The following is a 22,105-nucleotide window of genomic DNA, read 5'->3' as shown; positions in this document are numbered from 1 at the left end:
GAATAATGCAGGCCTACCTAGGAAGTGCTGCGGGGTACCTCCTAACTGCGCAATGATCGGTGTTAATTGTCTCTAAAGAGAGAGCAAGCAGGCAGGCAAGGTGCCTCTGCTGCAGAGAACATGATGCAGGCAGGGACCTGTGCAGCTTGCAAATCTCCTGGTCAGAAGGGAGAGAGCTGTGGGTCTCCAACAGGAGAGTAAAGAGCTGGGGAGTGGAAAGCTTGTGGGTGGGGACACTTGCTGGGCCATTGAGGGGAAATACAGGTGCAGTTGCCCTGGACTGTGACATCTGGACGTCCTGATTTTTGTATCTCAGAGGTAGCAGCCCCTAGTAGTGGGGCCCACATGGTTCAGCATGGCTGCCATGCCACAGTAGCAGGGCCTGTGTGTGCTGAGGCAGGGTACATTGTTATTGCTGTTTTGGAGACAAGGAAAATGAGATGCAGAGAGGGAATGGGACTTGGATTTGAGGCAGTGGCTGAGATGGAGACAGAGCCCAGGAGCTCTGACTCCCAGCACCCACACTGGGCTAATTACAAGACCCCATGTCCTTCCCAGAGATGGAGATAGAACCCAGAAATCCTGACCCCCTTCCCTCCCCCTCCGTGTTGTGGTTGTGGGGCCTTTAATGGCCCCAATGCTGTGGTAGCAGGGCTCACTGGGCCCAGGATGATCACCCTGTGCCATGAACAGTGTTCCCAACTCACAGTATTGGTGTGAGTGACAGGATGAATTTCTGGAGCCCATCTGGTAATGATATGAGAAGTTCCAGCCTCCACATGGCTGGAAGCCAGCAAAGTCCTCCTCCAGGAGGGAGGGAGCAAAGACCCCAGCAACTCAGCATGGCTCCACTCCCTCCTCCCCCTGGGATTGATCCCCATCCGGCTTGGGAAGGGAGGGGCAAAGAGCCCCTGGAGTTGCCCCTCCCAGCCTGGAAGGAGGAGGGGGACCACGCTACAGCCCCTACGCCTGGGAAAGGGGGCTGAAGAACCCCAGGGGGAGCGGAGTTCAGGCTGGGGGGGCTGAACTGAGGAAGGGGCTGGGGGGCAAGGGATAGGCAGATGTTGGGGTGAGAGCTCAGGCAGCAGGGGCCAAAATCACCATACCTGTTAAATTTGGTAGAGTGGGTGACACCACTTGTCCCCCCCACCCCCACTGGGGATGGGCTGGAGGAGTTTCAATATTGACAGACTGAAAACTACAATCTAGTCTTTTAAAACAACAAAACCCCCTTGGTGTGTGGGCCAGTCCCATGGGATCAGAGTCGTGAGTTTTGATCTTGTGGAGTGGGCAATATTGTGGGTGTGAGTGAGGCCCCGGGGCCCCACCATGGCTACCCTACCCCTGGTGGCAGCAGTGCCTGTGGGTCCAAGATGGCCACTGCACTGTGGTAGCAGAGCTCCTGCGGGCCAAGATGGCCTCCCTGCACCATTATGAGCTTCACCTTCATCTTCCCACCAGCCACATGAACAAACAGAAGCACCCACTGCTGTCATCTGTTGCTTTAATAGTCCAGGCTGGGTTAGGGAGTGGGGTGCAGGCCAATGAGTCAGGGTCCCAGGGAGAGCAGGTTAGGGATTTGGGGATGTCATGCTCTCCCCCCCCAATGCCCACACTAGCGGATGCCATCAGCTTAGCACAGGGCACGGAGGGGGCGTTTGGCATTGATGGGGTGCCAGGACTGCCCCCTGGGTAGGATAGTTGAGCTGTGTAGGCTGCTGGGTTTTGAGTGACAGGGTGGGACTGGGGTGGACCCCAAGATTTTAGGCCACGGCTTCCAAGGTGGAGGCAGCGCTCTCCACAGCCTGCACGACGATGGTGAGGTGCTTCTGGACTTGGTCCCAGTCCCCTGTCTCCAGGGCACTGGTATAGGCGTCGGCCAGTCCTGGGAAGGTGGCCTGGGCAGAAGATTTGGACGCCCAGATCACGTGGCTGAGGGGTTGGAAAGAGAATGGGAGAGGTCAGTATCATGTTAGCACTGTGATACACACGGGGAAACTGAGGCATAGAGAGGTAGAGGGGCTCCCCCAGGGTTATGCAGGGAGTCAAGAGCAGAGCTGGGAATAGATCCCGGGTGTCCTGAATGTCAGCCTGCCCCCATGCTTGAACCACTCGACACCACTCCCCTTCCAGAGTTGGGGATAAAACCCAGGAGGCCCAACTCCTAGCCCCCTGGCTGTAAGCCCTAATCCCCACTCCAGACCCCTCTTCTTTAACCACTAGACCCCACGCCCCTCCTACACTTCATTCTCTTGCTGATACCCTTTCACCCAGCACATTTCAATCAGGATCCACCAGGGATTGGTGAGGCTAGGCCCTTGGGAATGGAAGCCAGGTGTCCTCCCCAGCCCCCCAGATGGCATTACCTGTAATAGTACTTGTTGGGGAAGGCCTGGGGGTTGAGGAAGGCCCTTTCCAGCAGCATTATTTGGTCATTCACCATCCGGATCTGGAGAGGACTGGGGTGGGTGGGAAGCAGAGACCAGAATAGGATTAGGGACCCCCTTACATCAGATGCCCTGTGGGGGGCGCCAGCATCTCATCCAGCCTTGCCTACTGCTCTCCAGGCCTATGACCTTGTCCCAACCTTTCCCTCTCTAGAGGAGACCCCCATCCAAGTACCATTGCCAGAGGGGTCTCCACTAAGGACAACAGACCCCTTCTTTCCTGAGTCCAAGTGTAAGCGGGGGAATGGTCCCGCTATTGTGGGGAGCTTTCCTGGCTTCTGCACTACCCCGGTGAAGTGGGCTAGCGAAAGGATCTGAGTCCTCGCTCCCACTTCCTTTACCCAGAGGCCTCCCTGCCCCAGGGCCGCCCAGAGGATTCCGGGGGCCCAGGGTCTTCGGCGGCGGGGGGCCCTTCCGTTCCTGGACCCGCCGCCGAAGTGCCCCGAAGACCCGCGGCAGGGCCCCCCCCCACCGCCGAATTACCGCCGAAGCGGGACCCGCCGCCGAAGCGCAGCCCGGTCTTCGGCGGTAATTCGGCGGAGGGGGGCCCCACCGCGGGTCTGCGGGGCACTTCGGCGGCGGGTCCCAGAACGGAAGGGCCCCCCGCCGCCGAATTACCGCCGAAGACCGGGCTGAACTTCGGCGGCGGGTCCCGCTCCGTCTTCGGCGGTAATTCGCCAGCGGGGGGTCCTTCCGCCCCGGAGCGGAAGGACCCCCCGCCGGCGAAGACCGGGAGCGGCAGAAGCTCCTGCGCCCGGCCGCACAAGAGTTTGCCGGGCACCCCGGAGCGAGTGAGGGACCCCGCTCCAGGGGCCCTGAAAAACTCTGGTGGGGGCCCCCGTGGGGCTCGGGGCCTGGGGCAAATTGCCCCTCTTGCCCCCCCCTCTGGGCGGCCCTGCCCTGCCCTTGAGGACTCCCCTTCCACTCTGCTGTCTGGCAGAGTCCTCATAACCCCAACAAGGCTGGGTCCAGGATTCCTGGGGGGCTCAACCCCCAACCCTGCTGTGGTCACCCAGGACAAGGGCTAGGGTGTCCCCACTCCGGGGTGCTCTCTTTGCACTGCGCACCTCCCTGACCCACTGATCACATCATACAATTTAAAGCAAATAAAAGTTATTTAATTAACAATTAATTTTAAAAAAGAATAAGGAAAAATGGGAAAGGTTAAAGGAAAACACATCACCCTGCTCTGTGGCAGGGAACATCACAAACAGTGTCTCTGGAATGTCAGGGCAGTTCACAGTCGGTTCCCTGTAGGTCCCAGGCCTCCTTCTCAGGCCCTGGCTGTGCTGCAGGTTGGACACTTGCTCTGGCGGTGGCCACACACTCTCAGGCTCTGGGTGACAGGACCCTTCTCCCCAGTGTCACCCCCGCCCTGTCAGGGTTACGATCCCCCTCCAAGTCTGGCCTGCAGAGCCTCTTGGCTGAGGCGTCTCCCTGTGCTGGGCCCACTGCCCAGGGTCCCCCTCGCTCTCCCCAGCTGCTCACCGCACCTGGCTCCAGACTGCTCCTGCCCTAGCTCCACACTGCCTCAGCACGGCGGCTGCTGCTGCTCTGCCTTCAGCTCCCTGGGCTGCTTCTCTGGCCTCTCTGGCTCCAGTTGTTACAGCTTTGCTCCCAGGGCAGGGCTGCTCTGCAGGCTGCTTCTGTGACTGCTCCCAGCTCTGACCTGCTTCCTGGGCTGCTTGTCTGGCCCCTCTGGCTCTGGTTGCTGCAGCTCTGCTCCCAGGGCAGGTCTGCTCTCTCTGGGCTGTGCTCTGGCTTTTTGGGCTGCAGCTCCGCTCCCATCAGCTCAGCTTGGGCCCCTGCTCTCTCCTTAGCTCGTCCCCACTCCATCTGGCTCAGACAATTCCAGCTCACCGGGAGGATAGGACCCCCCTGGCCTCCTGACTCCTTGATTAGCCTGCCCGCCCTGTCAATCAGGCTGACCTGGAGCATTGGCCTCTCCACATTGTTCCTGGAGACTGTTAGTCTCAGGCTCTTGATTTCCCATCGACCCCTCCCTTTTTAGTGCTGGAAGCTAGCAACCAAACCCCCCCACTGAATGTTAGAAAGGGGGCAACAGGCCCCTTACACAAGGTTCACATGCTCTTTGTAGATAGGGGAGACTCCCCAACCCCCACAGGTGGCATGTTTGCACAAGCATGTGTATGTAAACATGCTAATACGTGTGACCACTCCCTGCAGGACAGTGCCTCCAGGCTGTGCACCCGTGCTGTTGTATGGAGGCAGGCATGGACACCCACCAGTGCAATTGCACATGCAGTCAGGGACAGGTCTCACCTGGGAGACTCCTCCTTCTTCAGCTTCGTTATCTGCTGGTTGAAGTCAGCAGCCACCGATTTGAACCGACCAATCGCAGCCTTCAAAGGGTCTGAAAGGCAGGTAGGACCAAGTGTAAGGAAGCAGGTCTGCAGCCCCTCCTCCCTATGGTCCCCATCAGCACCTTCCCCCCACTAATCTGGGCTCTCCAGAGAAGCCAGGCTAGGGGCCCCCTAGGGCAGGGGTTAGCATTGATTGAAAGGGGAGAGCACCTCTTGCTGAGCCCATCTTGCAGCACAGCGAGAGATTGATTGTTGGGGATAGCAACCGGGAGTCCCGCCCGCACCGAGAGAGAGATTGTTGGGAGTAGCACCCAGGAGACCCGCCCGCCCACACCGAGAGAGAGAGAGATTGTTGGGGATATATAGCTATCTCCTAGAGCTGGAAGGGACCTTGAAGGTCATCGAGTCCAGCCCCCTGCCTTCACTAGCAGGACCAAGTACTGATTTTTGCCCCAGATCCCTAAGTGGCCCCCTCAAGGATTGAACTCACCACCCTGGGTTTAGCAGGCCAATGCTCAAACCACTGAGCTATCCCTCCCACCCAAGCACCTAGAAGTCCCGCCCGCACCGAGAGAGAGATTGTTGGGGAAAGCACTCAGGAGTCCGCCCGCCCACACTGAGAGAGAGATTGTTGGGGAAAGCACCCAGGAGTCCCACCCGCCCACACCCAGAGAGAGATTGTTGGGGATAGCACCCGGGAGTCCCGCCCACCCACACCAAGAGAGAGATTGTTGGGGATAGCACCCAGGAGTCCTGCCCGCACCAAGAGAGAGATTGTTGGGGATAGCACCCAGGAGTCCTGCCCGTACCGAGAGAGAGATTGTTGGGGATAGCACCTGGGAGTCTCGCCCACACTGAGAGAGAGATTGTTGGGGATAGCACCCAGGAGTCCTGCCCGTACCGAGAGAGAGATTGTTGGGGATAGCACCCAGGAGTCCCGCCCGTACCGAGAGAGAGATTGTTGGGGATAGCACCCGGGAGTCTCGCCCACACTGAGAGAGAGATTGTTGGGGATAGCACCCAGGAGTCCTGCCCGTACCGAGAGAGAGATTGTTGGGGATAGTACCCAGGAGTCCTGCCCGTACCAAGAGAGAGATTGTTGGGGATAGCACCCAGGAGTCCCTCCCACCCGCACCGAGAGAGAGATTGTTGGGGATAGCACCCAGGAGTCCCTCCCACCCGCACCAAGAGAGAGATTGTTGGGGATAGCACCCAGGAGTCCCTCCCACCCGCACCGAGAGACAGATTGTTGGGGATAGCATCTAGGAGTCCCGCCCACACCGAGAGAGAGATTGTTGGCATTGAGGTTGGCTAGGAAGTCCTCCTGGGCGGCTGTGCTGTACAGCTCATCCAGCTTCTCTCCATAGTCGCTCACGTTGAGGGGGAGGACGAGACTGTCGGCCAGCCGCAGCAGCACATTGCCGGCCGTCCGGGCCACAGCCTGGTGGCTGGTGAATCCTGTGGGGATAAAGGGATTAGATGCATCCTAAACCTCCCCCGGCACTACCCGAGCCCCCATGCCTGCCCAGAGAGAATGCCATGCCCCTTTACCTGGGTCAATGAACCTGTCAGCATAGTCGAAGGTATCGAAGGCCGTGTGGTAGGCGGGGTAGATCCGAGCAGATGTCTTGTTCTAAGGGAGGGAAGGGGCAAAGCAGCTGAAAACAAAAGGGGCACAGATCCCGAGGCCCCCTCTTTCCCCTAGTGCGCTGAGATCCCCAGCAAACCCTCCCCTTGACTCACCTGCCCTGCTCCCTGGCCTCACACTGGGGTCAGCACTGTGAGGGACAGTGCCCCCTACTGAGCAGAGGGTAGCAGCAAGATAGCCCAGTGCTGCGTTCCCCCTGCCTCTTTTCCAGCGCCCAATAAATGCCCCGTGTGGGCAGGGATCTGGGATTGAGGCCGTGTCTGTCAGGAGGAGGTGGCTCAGGCAGGCTCATCCCAGAGCAGCAGGTGTCCTTACCCTGTCGTAGGTGTAGGCGATGTCCATGGAGGTGATGCCCAGGTAATGGATGAAGGAGGCATAGTCGCTCCCGGCACCCAGGGACCCTAAGCTGTGCAGGGGATGGAGAGGGGTGAGTGACTCGGCTGGGCAGGGGGGAGGGGTGGGAAGGGGAAACATCCCTGGGTGGAGAGCAGAGTTTGCCATCTCCTGCTGTGCTGATGTGGCCCCTGCCTACGGGGGCAGATCCCCAAGCCCCCGTTCTTTGGTATGTTCTATGGCTGGGGCCATGGTTCAGAGTTGCCCAGGCTCCTGGTATTCTCCCTCTCTGCCACCCCAGATCAGACCAATGGGCCTGTTTAGCTCAGTATCCGCCGCCGTGGATCAGAACAGGGGGCCCATCCAGCCCAGGATCCCCTCCACATCTGCTACTCCCCCAACAATGAAGCTTTCTCTTCAATCTGAGCCACAGAAGGAGGTGGGGAGGAGAAGATTTTGGCCCCTTTCCTGTCCCTCCCACTCCCTATAATCCACCCTTGGAGTGGGGGGGGGAGGGTGGGGCTGGATGGTGGCTCCCACTGACTTGGGGACTCACTTGGGGATGACGCCATAGCTGGGGCTGATGCGGTTGAAGTGGTTTCTCCAGTTGTCATAGACCGACACAGAGGAGCTGGCCGGGGTTTGGACCTAGAAAAGGTGCACATGAGTCAGGCTCCCCTGCTGTAGGAGAGGGGATGGACACACACACCTCCCCCACCACAGGTCCACCCTGGTACCTGCTTGGCAGCTGCAAAGATGACACTCTGGGCAGGTGGCGTCCCCTGGGCTCTCAGGGTGGCATTGGCTGTGGAAAGCACGGGTGAGGCAATGTTAGGGGCTGTGCCGGATCATACAGGGCGACCCGCCGCTCCCCGGGGCTCTGGGGCACCAGCTGACCCACAGCACAGCCAGACCGGCATCCCCTGCACTCTTGGCCACCCACTTACGTTTGGGGGGAGAGTGCCCTCTTGTGAGCACCTTTGCACACTTGCACTAGTGCGTGCTCCTAGCTCTCATTTGTTTACGCTGGCACCGAATGATTGCATGCTCTTGCACTTGCATAGTCGCATGCTTGTGGCCACATGTCCAACAGCATGCTCTTGCACGTGTGCTCTCATTTGCGCTTGTGTCAGTTGCACACATGCTCTGCTTTTCATGGCTGTTCAGTTGCACCCTCTGGCACGTGTCCTCTTGCACACGCTCTCGGACACATATTCAGTTGCATGCAGGCTCTTGCACTTGTGCCCGTCTGATTGCACGTGCACTCTCGCACGCACGCTCCCTTTCCTCCCTTCCTCCCCACAAATACCCCAGCCCGCCTGAGCCCAGTGTCGCAGCCCTTCTACACAACGCAGAGAAGGGGATGGTGCAGCAAGAGCGGAGGAGGGAAAGCAGGACAGACGGATGCTCACCGAAGACGGAGATGTCCACGTTGATATAGGCCACACTCCGCTCCCGCAGTTTGCTGTAGAATTCCTGGGCAAGGGAGAGACCCAGCAGTTAGTGCAATGGGACCGGGTGAGCTGCATGGGTCTGATCTGGGCTGGCTGGGCCCATGGGTCTGGTGCAGAGAGGAGGGTTCCCAAGAGTGACAGTCCCATTGTAACTATCCTGATCAGCTACAGTACATTCAGCACATGCCTGGGTGCAGGTCTGCTTGGATTGAGCAGGGGGCAGCAGCCACGTCCACCCACCCTCCCATCTTATTCCCTCCAAAGGGGAGCCGCCGTCAGTCCCCCTCTCTCTTGGGTTTTTACCTCCGTGTACTCGGTGGAGCCGATCAGACCAAACTCCTCAGCCCCCCAGCTGCCAAAGATAATGGACCTTCTGGGGCGCCACTTCCCTGTGGAGAAACACACACCCTGGAGAGTCAGACATAGTGGTTAGAGCAGGGCGGTTCTGGGAGTCAGGACTCCTGGGTTCTGCCACTGATGTGCTGGCTGACCTCGAGGGCAAGTCCACTCTGTGCCTCAGTTTCCCTAGCTGTGCACTGGGGATAGTTGTACCCCTATGCATCCCCCAGACCCTCATACCTTCTTTCAGCATCTTGCCCAGCACGCGGGTGATCTCCAGCATGACAGCCGTCCCACTGCTCGGGTCGATGGCTCCATGCACCCAGCTGTCCCGGTGATTGCCGTACAGGACGTACCTGTCTGGGGGGGCAAGGAGAGAGACGGAGCCCTGCTGCTGATCGGGGTGTGGGAGGGAGTGCACGGTGGTGGGGAGGACTGCTCAGGATGGAGTGTGGTGGGGGGAGCTTGCCAGCTGTGAGCCCAGATGGTAAAGGAGCAGAGTTGGAGTGGGGAGGGGAGCTCAGTAAGGTGGGGCTGGGGGTCACTGGGGAGCACTCTTGGGCATGGTGGGAAGAGGAGTCCACTGAGGGGTGCTCCAGGGCATGGAGAGGGAGAGAGAATGAGAAGTTGGGGGAATGGGCGTGGAGAAAGGTGGATCCCAGTATGGTGAATGGGGCAGGGTGGGGGACACTCCTGGCTTGTGGGGTGGGAGAGAGGGGGCTGGGGGAATGGGAGCTGGGGGGGTGGGAGTGGTGGTAGATGTGGGGGTGCTTGGTGGTTGTTCGGGGGGGAGACACTCACCAGGTTCCTCGCTGCCCCGGATGAAGCCCATCACGTTGGAGGAGTTCTTGATGATTCTCTGGTTGTAGACGTTTACCTGGACGTCGCTGTAGGGAGAGCGGGAGGAGCTGGGGTCAGCCCAGTGGGGGTTGGGATGTGTGTGTCAGGGTCAGTGCAGTTGGGGGTTGACATGATGGGGGCTAGAGAGGGGAACAGGGCATGGGGGAATTGGGGCCAGCATGGGAGGAGCCATGGGGAGGTTGGGGGGTCAGGGTCATTGCAGTGGGGGTCAAGGAGGGGAAACTGGTATCAATGCAGTGGGGTCTGGGGCAAGTTGGTGCGGTCGGGGGGGTCTGGAGAAGGGAGCTGGTGCAGGAGGAAGTTGGGGTCAGTGCAAGGGGAGTGGAGAAGAGGGGATTTGAGGTCAGCTAGGGTCTTGATGTGGTGTCTTGAAACCTGTTCAGATTGTGATAACTTTCAATTACAGGGATTTTTCTCGTCCTGCTTGCAGGCAGGGGGCTCAGTAGTGACGCGTGGATCTGGGCCTAGCAGCAGTCAGTCTGCAGAAAGCCAGCCTGGCGTAAGGTGGGTGAGCTGTGCCTCTGGGCTTTAGGAGCAGCCTGTTTTGTCTCTCTCTGAGTTTGAGTTCTTGTTCTGACTCCTGAGACCTAAAGTAGTGGGCAGTATGATTTGATCTAACTTCTCTGTGTCTGCTGGGAACACACCACTAGGGAGTGCAGGGTCTGGGGGGCTGGATCAGCACAGGGAGTGTTGGGGAAGGAGGGGGAAGTCGAAATTTCCAGGTGACTTTTGGTGGGAGCTATGGGGGCGGGATGCAATCCTGGACCAAGTGTATCCATCCATACCTGGTGTTGGGAAACAGCCCCCCTGTGCGGAATCCTGGCCCCACATGGTAGGAGCAGCCCAGAGAGCCCTGCCAGGACGCAGGTGCCTCAGGGCCAGACAGGTTACTAGAAGACATAGAGCCAGAGATATATGGGGTTATTAGAGTCTCTGCCCTGCCCCAAACCTCTTTTGCTGCCCCACAAAGCCACCAAGCCCCCTCTGTCAGTCTCCTCAGCAGCTCTGCCCTGGCCACGAAGGCTGTATTCCCACTCCTGATGATAACATTCCTTTGTTTACTCGCAGCATCTTTCCCCCGGGACGCTCCAAGTGCTTTACACCCATGAATAGATCAAACACTGGGGACCCCCACACTCCCCAGGAGGTGCATGGTGGGAGTCTTTATTTTATAGATGGAGAAACCGAGGCACAAGGTGGAGAAGTGAGTGGTCCAAGGGGCATGCAGGGAGTCAGACCCTGGGAAAAGAACCCAGGAATCCTGACTCCCAGCCCCCTCTCCCGCAACGCACAGGGCCCTATGCCCCTCCCAGATCTGGGGACAGACCCAGGAATCCTTACTCCCAGCCTACCCTCCACCACACTCTAACCATGGCTCTCAGGTCTGCTGTTCTGACCACTAGACCCCCACTCCCCCTCAGAGCTGGAAAGAGAACCCAGAGTGCTGACTTCCAGCTCCTCCTGCTCTCCCCATTGAACCTCACCCCCTTCATGTATACATTACACTGTAAACCTAACTGTGTTGTGGTATGAAATATGTGCTAATCCACTTCTCATGAAATCTACATGGCCCTCTATGGAGCGGCCATGGCATGTACAATACTGTGGGTGTACAATGGTGTAGTCGGACTGTGAGAAAATGAGGCATTTCCCGTTGCCTTGGGGGTTACGTATGATCTTATTGTGGTAGTGCCCAGACGCCCCAGGTATACAGGGATTCCGCCCCACTACTGAGATGCAGCCATTTCTGGGGTATGGCGCAGGGGCCATTTATACCGGGATCTCTTGTCTGGGGCCGAGATGCAGCCGCCTCTGGGTTGGGGTCCTTGCCCCAAATTGCTGACAATCGAAGTAATTCAGTTCAGGGGAATTTCCTGACCTCAGTAGTGCATCAATGCCAGAATCGGAAGGGGAGGGGCAGTGGTCTGGCTGCATTTAAATTTTTTACACTCTTTCCCTGCATTTAATAATGATTGTGTTTTTAACAAATCGACTTGGCTCCTGAGCTGTTGTCTCCACCTAGTGGCTAAAGCTGATGGTGCATATGTGTATCCCCCTTTCAAACTATTACGTGATTAGTAATATTCCCTAGCTCTTATCTAGTGCTTTTCAGTCAATGCCATTATCTCCATTCTAGAGATGGGGAAACTGAGGCACAAAGAGGAGGCGGGAGTGTCTTGTCCAAGGTCACCCAGAAGCCTGGTGGCTGAGCTGGGAATAGAACCCAAGGGTCTTGAGTCCCAGTCCAGTGCACCAGCCAGCAGCCATTCTCACCAGCTGTGTCCTGCTACAGGGCAATGCCAGGGCCAGGGGAGATGATTGTGAGTCTAATGGGTAGTAGGGCACTGAAATGCATTGTGGGGTGGGTTCAGCCCCCAGATTTCACAGCTCCTTTGCCCTAGCTCCACCTAATTAGTCACCCACCAGATTAGTGTCTGGGCGTCTTCAAAACCAATTGGCTGGGTTGGGATTGGCGGAATCCCCTGGATCTCTGACTCCTTGATTCTGTAGGTGAATTCTATGAGGGAGAGGCAGGTGAATCAGAAGGAGGCTCATTTTCCCCCTTCCCCCAGTACCCTCTTTGGGATAGGGGGGTCATTTGCTGCAAAGATGGTGAGTAAGCCAGACTTGGATCTGATGGGGTGGGGGGACATACCCCAGATGGTGATTCCACACAAGGAGAACCAGAGGGCCTGGGGAGTCAGGACTCCTGGGTTCTATCCCAGCTCTGGGAGAGGAATGGAGTCTAGTGGTTAGAACCACAGAACTTGGAGACAAGACTTTCGGGTTCTGTGCAGATGGTTGAGGAAGGAGAGGATTTCGGGTGAATGGGGTGGAGGAGGCCAGGTGGGTTCCTATAGTCCAGGGAATAGGGGGCACTTCAAGGCAGCAATTCCCCACATGGATTTGGTTAATCTGCAGAACTCCCCGCTACAGGATATAGTGGGGGGCAGAGGCTGGGGTATCATCTGGATGAATGAGAGCAGGAGTGGGGGGTATGAATTCAAGGAGGCTCTTGGCCTCCTCAGCAGAGGGTTGGAACAGGTGCCCCTCCTCTTCATGGGAGGGAACAGCAAGAGGCATTGTGGGTCAAAGCCAGTTCCGCTCTGCCCTGCCCAGGCATGTTACCTTTGGCAGGATAGTAGGGGGTGAGCAGGTCCCCGAAGTACCCGTTGTAAGAGCCCCGCTCCACACCGGAGGGGGGCAGGTACCAGGAGTTGGGGTAGGTCTCCTCCTCAGATGCCCGCCCATCGTTGATATCCGCAGGGTCTGTATACACCACCACACCTGCCACACCAAACTCTGCCCCGATCACTGCCTAGAGAGTTAGGGTCAGTCAGATTATCCACTCCACCATCACCACCATTGCCAGGGAGAGCGGGAAGGGCAGCCAGAATGTCCCCCACATACACTGTCCCAGACTGGAATACGTGTGAGGAGCTGTTCTCTTATTCCTGCCTCAGTTCCCCCTCTTCTAGCTGGACTTCCCCTGCCCCCCCCAGGGTGCAGCAATGGTATTCCATGATTGTTCCATCCAGCCCACCACCTTGAGGTGGGCCACTCTTCTGGCATCCCCCATCCCTGGATCTGTGCAGTGCCCCGTCTGGGGCTGACCAGGCTTTGCGGAGACAGGCCTTGGGCAGGAACTGGGGGAGTGGGAACAGGGGTGATTGGACTTGGGGGGAAGAGGTCTTCAGTCAGATGTTGGGGGGAGGGATTGGAGGAATGGGGAGGGGATGATGGGATGGGGGCAGGGAGAGAGGTGATAGATGAGAAACGAGGGACAAAGGACGGGGGTGATTAGGATGGGGTGGGCAGAGAGGGAGCAACTGGATGAGGGGGAAGGGCTGGGGAAAGGAGCCCAGAGGCCCCCTCTCTAGTGCCACATGAGGAGGAAGCCTGGTGTCTGTGGCCAGTAGGCCCTGAGTACCCCTCACCTTGTCGGCACGGCCGGCCCCCCCGTAGCGGGTGATGGCGATGGTGCCATTCAGGTTGATGCCCCTGTCGACCAGCTCCTGGTAATCATCGCGCTTGCCCTGGTTGGCATAGACCAGCCTCCCCTGAGGGGAGAAGAGAGGGGGTCAGCCCCAGGGTGCTGGGGGAGAGAGGCTCAGAGGGGCTGCTGGGGGAGGGGGAGATAAAGTTGCCATGGAGACAGGGCCCACTTGGGTCCTTGATGTGAGAGCAGCTGTTTATCTCCATGGGTACATGGCTGTCAGCTTGGTGATGGGGGCCAATGGGAGGCTGTTTGTCTCCAGGGATACGTGGCTGTTGGCACAGCAATGTGTTAGGGGTGTTTATCCCTCAGGATATGTGGCTGTTGGCATGATGAGGTGTGGGGGTAGCTGTTTATCTCTGGGGGTACGTGGCTGTTGGCAGGGTGATGTGTGGTGCTCGCTGTTTGTCTCGGAATACGTGGCTGTCCCGTGGTGACATTTGGGATGACTGTCTCTTTGGACACATGGCTGTTGGCAAGGTAACCTGACTGGGTGGCTGTTTGTCTGGAGATATGTGTCTGTTGCCTGAATGACGTGTGGTACTTGCTGTTTATCTCTGGGATTGCATGGCTGTTGGCATGGCAATATGTCTGCCTGGCTCCGTGGCCATGTGGACATCAGCATGGGGATGTGGGGAGCAGCTGTCTGTCTCGGGATACGCGGCTGTTGCCACCACAGCCTGAGGGCAGCCATTCAGAATACCCCACGTGTTGGAGTGACATCTTGTGTGGTGCTCGCTGTTTGTCTCTGGGGATATGTGGCTGTCTTGTGGTGACATTTGGGGTGATGATCTCCATGAACACGTGGCTGTTGGCAAGGCGACCTGTCTGGGTGGCTGTTTGTATCTGGGGATAGAGGCCGTTGGCAGGATGATGTGTGGTGTTCGCTGTTTGTCTCTGGGGATACATGGCTGTCTTGTGGTAACATTTGGGGTGACTGTCTCTTTGGACACATGGCTTGTTGACAGGGCGGCCTGTCTGGGTGGCTGTTTGTATCTGGGGATAGAGGCTGTTGGCAGGATGATGTGTGGTGCTCGCTGTTTGTCTCTGGGGATACATGGCTGTCTTGTGGTAACATTTGGGGTGACTGTCTCTTTGGACACATGGCTGTTGACAGGGCGACCTGTCTGGGTGGCTGTTTGTCTGGAGAGATGTGAAGTGACAACCTGTGTGGCTGGCTGGGGATAAGTGGCTGTTGGCTCGGTGACAGCTGTTTGTAGATACATGAGGACCTGGGCAGGGCGGGGGATTGTCTGTCTCCATAGATACGCAGTGGTTGGCATGTCACCCTAGGGACATAGATCCCTGAGCAGCCTTGATGGGCTCATAAAAGAAGGGACATGGTCCTGATTGGGAGAGGAGATAAGATAACTTGCTGACAGCCCCTGGGTGCAGGGGGAGGGTCTGAGCTGAGGCCTCAAGGTGGTCGCGAGGGGTTATACCCGGCCCTGCTCCATACCCTGGGGTTCCCAGGGGGGGCGTAGGCAGCGTAGGGCTGAACCACATCTGCATGGGCCTGGTCTGCTGTCACGTTCTTCTCGCTGCGCCGGGTTGAGAAGATCTGGCTGCTGTTCTCCACTGGGGGCGGAGGCAGATCTCGTCAGCTGTGGGGTGCCTGCCGTGGGACATCCCATTCTGACCTTTGCCCCCATCTGCCTCATCTCTCCCTGCTCCCCTCTGCCCTTGTCTGTTTCCAATCCCGTCCCTCCAGCTTCCTGTCCTCAGCTGCTTTAATTCCACCCCCTGGCCTGTGCCCTGCCCCATTCTCCCCCTTAGACCTGCCCCAGTCCGTGCTCCTGTCCCTTCTCTAGCCCCAGCTGTCTCAGGGCCTATCTAGCACCCCACAAGCCTCTGTGCCCAGCTGCCTCAGTGTCCCCCTCACCCCTGCACCCATTTGCCCTGCCTCCCAGTTTTCCCTGCCCTCCTTCCACCACCCCTTCCAGCTCCCTGCCCAGCTCTCCCTCCAGTACCCTGATCCCACCACTACAGCCCTGTGCCCTACACACACACACCCAGCCCTCACTTGCCCACACACACCCACGGCCACGCTGTTGGGTCTCTGTGGGTCAGGGAAGGACAGGAATGCGCCGTACACGTCCTCGCTGGCGCTGTCCAGACCGATCTGTGGGTCCTGCCAGCGACTCAGCAGCAGCTTCACAAGCTCCTCATCCCCCTTAGTTGTAGCCATGTGTGGCTCGGAGGCCAGGGCCCTGGTGAGGGGGTACAGGGGAGTGACTGAGATCACAGCTCCCCCAGGACTGCAGGTTCTGGTGGGGGATAGAACCCAGGAGTCCTAGCTCCTCCTCCCACCCCCGTTGTAACCACTAAACACCACACCTCTCCCAGAACTGGGGCTACAAGCTAGGGATACAGGGCCCCTCCCTCGACGGGGCACTGGTTCCTATCTGGCCACAGGTTAAGAGGAGGCTATCCTGTCCCCAGGTAGGGGGAGAGAGGGGAGAGATTGTAGGAGATGATCCTGTCCCCTTGGGGGGTGGGGGAATAGGCTGTAAGGGATGATCCTGCCTTGCAGAGCCCAGGAGTCCTGGATCTCCTGAATGTGGGTGAATTCAATGGGGCTTTTCCATCTCTCCTCCCCTCCTTACTTCAGATTCTCCCGGATCTTCCCGCTCTCCACCTGATCCATGAAGCTCTGCAGCAGGGATTCATTCAGATCCCGGGCCACGGTCTGCACCCAGCTGGGCACCCCTGGGCCATTCCCCCCTTTGGGGATGGCAAAGTGGCCCAACAGAATTCCGACTGTCAGCAGCAGGCCCCCCACGATCACGGCCCCTAGGATCTTCAGCCAGCTCATCCCACAGCCTGCCAAGGGCTCCAGCCTCTTCCTGGGGGTGAGGTGGGTGTGGTGGGCCTTTTATAGCAGCAGAGGGGGGCCCCACGCCCTCTGGATCAGCCAGTACCTCTGATCCTGTCACCAGGGCTCATGGGGTTACTCATTAGCTCCCAGATCCAACCTAGCCGCCTTATCTCCCTCCCCATGCAATACCCACAATTCATGGTACTGAGGGATGCCCTTTGAACACCAGGAACAGGCCCATAAAGCTGATGTCCCATAAAGGGGAATCAGGAAACAGATGGCAGGGCGGTTGGTGGTTCCATTCCCCACCCTCATTAGAAAGGGCATGGGTGGGGTGAGAGCTTCCCAAGAGGAGATAGGGCTCCTGGGTTCTAGACTCAGCTCTGAGAAGGGCGTGGGGTCTTGTGGGTTCAGGTTGGGGGGGGGGTGCTGGGAGTCAGGACTCTGGGTCCTAAATGTGGCCCTGGGGAAGAAGTGGACCATGTTGGCTAGAGCAGGGAGTTGGGGCTGGACTCCTGAGTTCTATCCCTGGCTCTGGGAAGGGAGACATTGGATGGTTAGAGAAGGGAGACTGGCAGGCAGATAGAGCTCCTCTTTCAGATGGACAAGTGGAACCCAGGCTTCCTGGCTCCCAGCCTCCCCCCAACCCACTAGACTCCACACCCCTCCCAGAGCTGGGGATAGAACCTGCATCTAAGCCCTAGTTGAGGGAATCTCTCTATAAATAGCCCCGTGTCCCACCCCGGAGACAGCTTCATCTCAGCGCCGGGTGACTCTTCCGCATGTGCTGGCCCAGCTCCGCAGGCTGAAATCAAACACCCGTTGGCCTGAGGAGTTTATTCCTTTAACATCGGTGTCTGAAATGTTAATTAAAAGGGGTCGGATCATGCTGGTGGCTCAGTCCAGGCGCCTGTGTACAGGGGGTTGGGGAGGTGGTGGCGGATCAGATCACAGTTATCAAGGTAAATGCAAATTTATACAGGTGGGGCTGGTGGGGAGAGCAGCAGGGTGGGGTGGAGCCATAGGGGTCAGCCCAGGATTGGTGCTTCTGGCCCCACATGGAGCTGTGGGATCCCTCCTACTTTCCTCTATCTGTGTCCCACTCCTTTCTATTTGGGTCTGTCTGTCTGTTCCCATCCCCTTCCCACACCATTTCTGGTTCTGTCTGTCCATCCCCCAACCCATCCCTCTGGGTCTCTATCTCTAGCTGTTTCCTCTCATTTCTCTGGCCTGTCTGTCTGTCCTCTCCCCACAGATCTCTCTTGGTCAACATGTCCCCCCCCACCCCTCTCTCTGGTTCTATCTGTCCCCCAGGCAGTCTGTAGCAAACCCAGACTACAGTTCCCTATGCTCAGTGGGGCACCCTGATCCCCTGGGCTCCTTGCTGTGGTGAGGGGTAGACAGTGAAATGGTAGGGAGCAGCAGGGGGTAGACAGTGAAGTGGCTGTGGGGCAGGGGTCTCATCTGCCTATGGGCCCCCTTACAGCAGCGTGGAGTCCATCACCCCATCCCCACACTCCTGCTCCCTTTGCAACACCTTCTCGCCCTTGGCCCGGAGAAGGGATCCCCCTCCATGCTGGGGCTGGTGCAGCAGGGGCTGCTCCTTGCCCGGGCTCTGGAAGTCCCAGTAGTAGCGGATCCGGCGCTGGTGCCCTTTGGCCTGGCCCATCTCGCTCCTGTCCTGATAGCCCCCTCCACTCGCCTTCGCCGGCTCCTCCAGGTGTTGGTGCTGCCTCAGCAGGCTGTCCAGGATCTTCTGAGCTGACTGGTAATCCAGAGACACCCCTGGCTCCTTCTCCCCTAGGCCCTGGCTCCAGGCCTCATCCCCATCGGAGCTGTCGGTGCTGCTGAGCTCTGGCACCGGCACTAGCTCCAGCCGCCCACCAAGCAGCAGGCCCTGCGGGGACGGAGGGCGCAGGGCATCAGTGGGCGGCAGGGTGGGCACCGAGGGAGCCACCAGCGCCTCCTGCCTCAGGTAGAGGAAGTGTGGCATGGGGAGGGCATGGACCTGGGCCCCTTCCTCTGCACTGCACTCACTTTCTGTCGAGTTGACGTGCTCCAGCAGCTCCCCAGGGCACTGCTGCTTCCACGGCGTGAAGGCCGTGGTTCTCCCGTGGCTTTCCAGCTGCCCCGGGGCTGGGAGGCTGTGGTAGTTGGGCACCGGAGTCCTGTCTCCATTGGCCATGGCTGTGTCTGACTCAGAGCTGCAGCCTGGCTTGTTGGCCTCTGTGGCTGAGTCAGACTGGCTGGGGGTGGTGGTCTGGGCGTCAGAGGCACTGTCCATGAAGGCGGGAGGGGGCGCCACGTCGGAGATGTGCAGGGAGTAGAGGCTGTCGGCGGAATTGGCCTTCTCCATGTGATGGTGCTTCCCTGCTGATTCTGACAGCAGCGTCGAGATCTGCGGGGACGAGGGAGGGGATGTCACACCAGCCCAGTGTGGCCGGGACCAGTGGTGGTTTAAAGCCTGATATCTCCTTAACTGCGAGTGCTATATCTGAACGCTTGGAACCCTCAGCTTTTCAGTGGTGTCAGGCCTTTGTTTCAAGCTCTACGGTTGTTGAGCTCTTGGATTTATCAATCCCGTCAGTCTGATTACCCTCTGGAACTCTGGTGTGTGTTTAGCAGCCTCAAAAACTGCTAAAGCTTGTAGCTGTCGCTGTTTAAGGTGCAGTATCTCCTCAAGTCTTCAAGCTAATAATGCAAGACTTGCCCTGATGGGAAGCTGGGATTTTCAGCTTTCCAGCAGCATAGGGCCTTTATGTGCAGCCATGAGGGTTGTCAAGCTATTGGATCCCCCAGTCATATCATTCTGATTACCTCTGAGCTTATTTCCCTGAGGCCACAGACGTTTGAAAGGGTCGCAAAGTGCTAGGGCTGGGGCAGATTGAGGCTCTTTATCTCTGACATTGTGGGGATTAGACCTGGTCTCTCTGTGCTGTTAGAAAGCTGAGTCCCAGCTTTGCAGGGATACATGGCACTAATTCCTCACCTGTTTGGCTCTAAAAATGCGAGGCTGCCACTGGCTCTGGAATCTAGCAACATTTCCTCGTTAATGGATTTTTGACTCTACAGCTCAAAGCATTTCCCACTCCTTCCCAGCACCACATCGGCCTGCCCACAGCCCACATGCCACCCCCACTGCCAGGAACCCTCCCCGTGCTCCCCCAGTCTGTGCTCCCCAGGCCGCCCGCCTCCCCCACCCCTGAGCTCACGTTGAGTCTCTCCAGCGTGCAGATGGTGTTCTGGGCACTAATAAGCCTCTCGAGCAGCTCAGTAATGCGCTGGTTCAGGGTTTGTTTCTCAGCTGCCATGCTCTGAGCCTGCGGGGGGAGGGAGACAGCAAGACGAGATGGTCAGGGGAAGAATGGCCTAGTGCTTGAGGGAGGCTGGGAGTCAGGACTCCTGGTCCCCCAGCGCTGAGATGCAGCCACCTCTGGGGTGGGGTATGGGAGCTGTTTAACATCTGCACAACGACGTTGGACAGCATTTGAAGATACGACATGTGGGATGATCCTGTGTCTGATTGAAACTGCCAGGCAGGGAGCAATTTAGGGCCATGAAGTGGTTTGGGCTTTGGCTGGGATATCCAAACCTCTGTGCAAATTGTCAGGGCAGCTGATTACCCCAAGGGGGGGGCGGGGGAGAGAGACTTGGCTTAATGTCTCATCAGAACTATGGGAGGGATTGTGGGGTGGAAAAATCAGACCCCACCACGTCCCAATGAAGCTGCCCTTACAATGAGGTGAAGTTTCTCCTCCAGCCGCTGGTTGGTGCGTTGGGTGTTGGAATAGTCCTCCTGCAGCCTGGGGGAAACAGACAAGAGATTGAGACTGTCTTGAAAACCTCCCTACAGATGCAGGGATCTTTCACCTGGTGCTGAGATGGAGTGTGGGGGCTGTTCATACAGGGACCCCCTCATCCAGTGCTAAGATGCAGCCGCCTCTGGGTGGGAGGGCATGGGAGCTGTTTATATAATGATCTCTTGCCCAACACTGAGATGCAGCCCGCTTTGGGTGGCACTGTGCTGGGGTATGGGGTCAGTGCTGATTGTGAGGGGAAAGCACCCTATACTGAGTCCCCACCCCACCCTCTGCAGGACTGTGGATTTTCTTTGGAGGTTCCCCATCCAAGTATTAGTGAGACATAATTCTGCTTAGCTTGCAAGATTGATCTCAGGACCCTGTTTTGCTGAGTGCCCGACAGAGAAGCATACAAACTAAGAACCCATGTGACTCAGTGTGTGATTGGTGGAGGCAGTGGGATACATTCCCAATCTCTACCTTCTCTCAGTATAGACATAATTATTGTTAATGGGGGCTGGTCTCTTACAGGCTCCTGTGTTGCTGGCAGTGCAGCCGAGGCCAAGGGGAGCCATGCCATGTGGATTGGATGGTGCCCAGAAGGGCCTAGGGAGACAAGAAACTTGAACCTCAGGGAGAAGCGAGGGAGGGACTCAGACCTGTGTAATGGCAGGAGGTACTACTGGTAACCCAGCTCCACCAATCAGAGCTCTTTGTACCTGCAGCAGGGAGTCCCGCGGGTTAGTTGTGCACGTGGAGGAGGGTCCTGTCTCCAAGGAGGTAGCATTGTGAGAACAGACTTGATGCCTCCAAGAGGGGTGGGGCTCTAACAGACTCAACCGCCATGCGAGTGAACTGGAGAGCAGGCTCTGCCCCCAAGGGGAGAAGGGCTATACTAGACTCTGCCTCCTAGTGGGTGTGGCTATGAGAGCAGACTCAACCCCCGAGGGGGTAGGGCTGCAATAGACTCCACCTCCTGGGGGAGTGGCTGTGAGGAGGCCCCACCCATCCAAAAGCCAGGCTTCAGGATCCCTCACCTGCTGAACTTCTCCTTCAGCAACTCCAGCTCTTCCCAGGTCTGCTGCAGATCCTGCTGCCCAGCAGGGCCAGACTTGACCCCTGCACCTGCTCCTTCCGCCGGCTCCACGCCACGGTCTCTGGGCAACCTGGGGTCACAGAGAGCACTGGCAGGGGGGAATCTGAGTCCCAGAGGTCTTGTCATGCCAGAGCCCTGGACCTGGCTGGAGTGACTGGAGTTAGGACCAGGATCCATCTGGGCCAGAACTGCTGGCCTGCTCCCCTGTTGGATCTTTGAGCTGCATGCCCCCCTCTGCCCACAGGCCAGGGGCCTAGCTGCCTACAGCCCTCCATCGGCGCTCCCCCTGCAGAGCCACTCCAAGGATGCAGGAGGCTCTTAGAGCACACCCCATCTCCATGTATTCAAGTGCAGTCCCCCTCGCACCTATGGGGCACTAAGGCCCCTTTGTACACTGTGGGGTGGAGACTTCCCCCTGGGATTCCTCCCTATAGCCGGGGAGGAGCTGGCATAAGGGCCCTGCACTGGTCCTGTTTTCAGCAGAGGCGTTGTGGCGCTGCGCTCTGACTGTTCTCTGCCTCCCGGGGCCGTGGGAGGCGGATCAGGGATGCGATTGGAGCGCACTGCGCTCTGGCTGTTCTCTGCCCCACACCCCCGAGCCATGGGAGGCAGATCAGGGATGCGGTTGGAGCGCGCTGTGCTCTGGCTGTTCTCTGCTGTCGCAGGAGGCAGCTTCGGCCGGTGGCCAGAGCGCGCTGTGCTCTAGCTGTAAGTCAGAGGTTGAGCAACCCTGAAACTGTGCTGACACTAAGGTATCGGTATAAAGGAGGCTTCAAGCTACCGTCGGTCTTTCCAAGACAGGACAGGGACAGGGACAGGGACAAGGATGGGGGTATGTAGGAACTGGGCATAGAATCAGAAGTGTAGGGCTGGGAGGGACCTCGAGAGATATCTAGTCAGTGCCCTGCACATAGGCAGGGCCAAGTAAACCCAGAGCATCCCTGACAGCTGTTTGTCCAACCCGTTCTCAAAACCCTCCAATCATGGC

At 58.1% G+C, this 22,105-nt stretch overlaps 2 protein-coding genes across 3 annotated transcripts; both read right to left on the bottom strand.

Moving 5' to 3' along the window:
• Positions 1-1,081: 1,081 nt before the first annotated feature.
• On the bottom strand, positions 1,082-16,257 carry NAALADL1 (N-acetylated alpha-linked acidic dipeptidase like 1). 2 transcript variants are annotated; one of them, XM_045025940.1, is made up of 19 exons: positions 16,010-16,257; positions 15,441-15,613; positions 14,863-14,981; positions 13,345-13,467; positions 12,536-12,725; positions 11,831-11,924; positions 10,192-10,296; positions 9,347-9,432; positions 8,786-8,905; positions 8,510-8,595; positions 8,165-8,228; positions 7,490-7,557; positions 7,309-7,400; positions 6,735-6,825; positions 6,323-6,404; positions 6,053-6,229; positions 4,731-4,821; positions 2,367-2,459; positions 1,082-1,932 (listed from the first exon to the last, which is right to left on the bottom strand). In XM_045025940.1, the coding sequence occupies exons 1-19, from the start codon at positions 16,216-16,218 to the stop codon at positions 1,764-1,766; spliced, it is 2,232 nt and encodes a 743-aa protein (XP_044881875.1). In that variant the 5' UTR covers positions 16,219-16,257; the 3' UTR covers positions 1,082-1,763. The 2 variants fall into 2 exon arrangements, with proteins under 2 accessions (XP_044881875.1, XP_044881874.1); XM_045025939.1 differs by lacking the exons at positions 14,863-14,981; positions 15,441-15,613; positions 16,010-16,257 and adding an exon at positions 14,112-14,234.
• Positions 16,258-16,534: 277 nt separating this feature from the next.
• On the bottom strand, positions 16,535-21,576 carry LOC123375201 (tight junction-associated protein 1-like). Its single transcript, XM_045025942.1, has 4 exons — positions 21,059-21,576; positions 19,958-20,024; positions 19,434-19,541; positions 16,535-18,619 (listed from the first exon to the last, which is right to left on the bottom strand). Exons 1-4 carry the CDS (start codon positions 21,292-21,294, stop codon positions 17,702-17,704), a joined length of 1,329 nt encoding a protein of 442 aa, XP_044881877.1. The 5' UTR covers positions 21,295-21,576; the 3' UTR covers positions 16,535-17,701.
• Between the last annotated feature and the right edge of the window lie 529 nt (positions 21,577-22,105).

The sequence above is a fragment of the Mauremys mutica genome, chromosome 7 (assembly GCF_020497125.1).
Source record: "Mauremys mutica isolate MM-2020 ecotype Southern chromosome 7, ASM2049712v1, whole genome shotgun sequence".
Classification (NCBI taxonomy): Eukaryota; Metazoa; Chordata; order Testudines; family Geoemydidae; genus Mauremys; species Mauremys mutica.
This window is presented reverse-complemented; position numbering and strand designations above follow the sequence as displayed.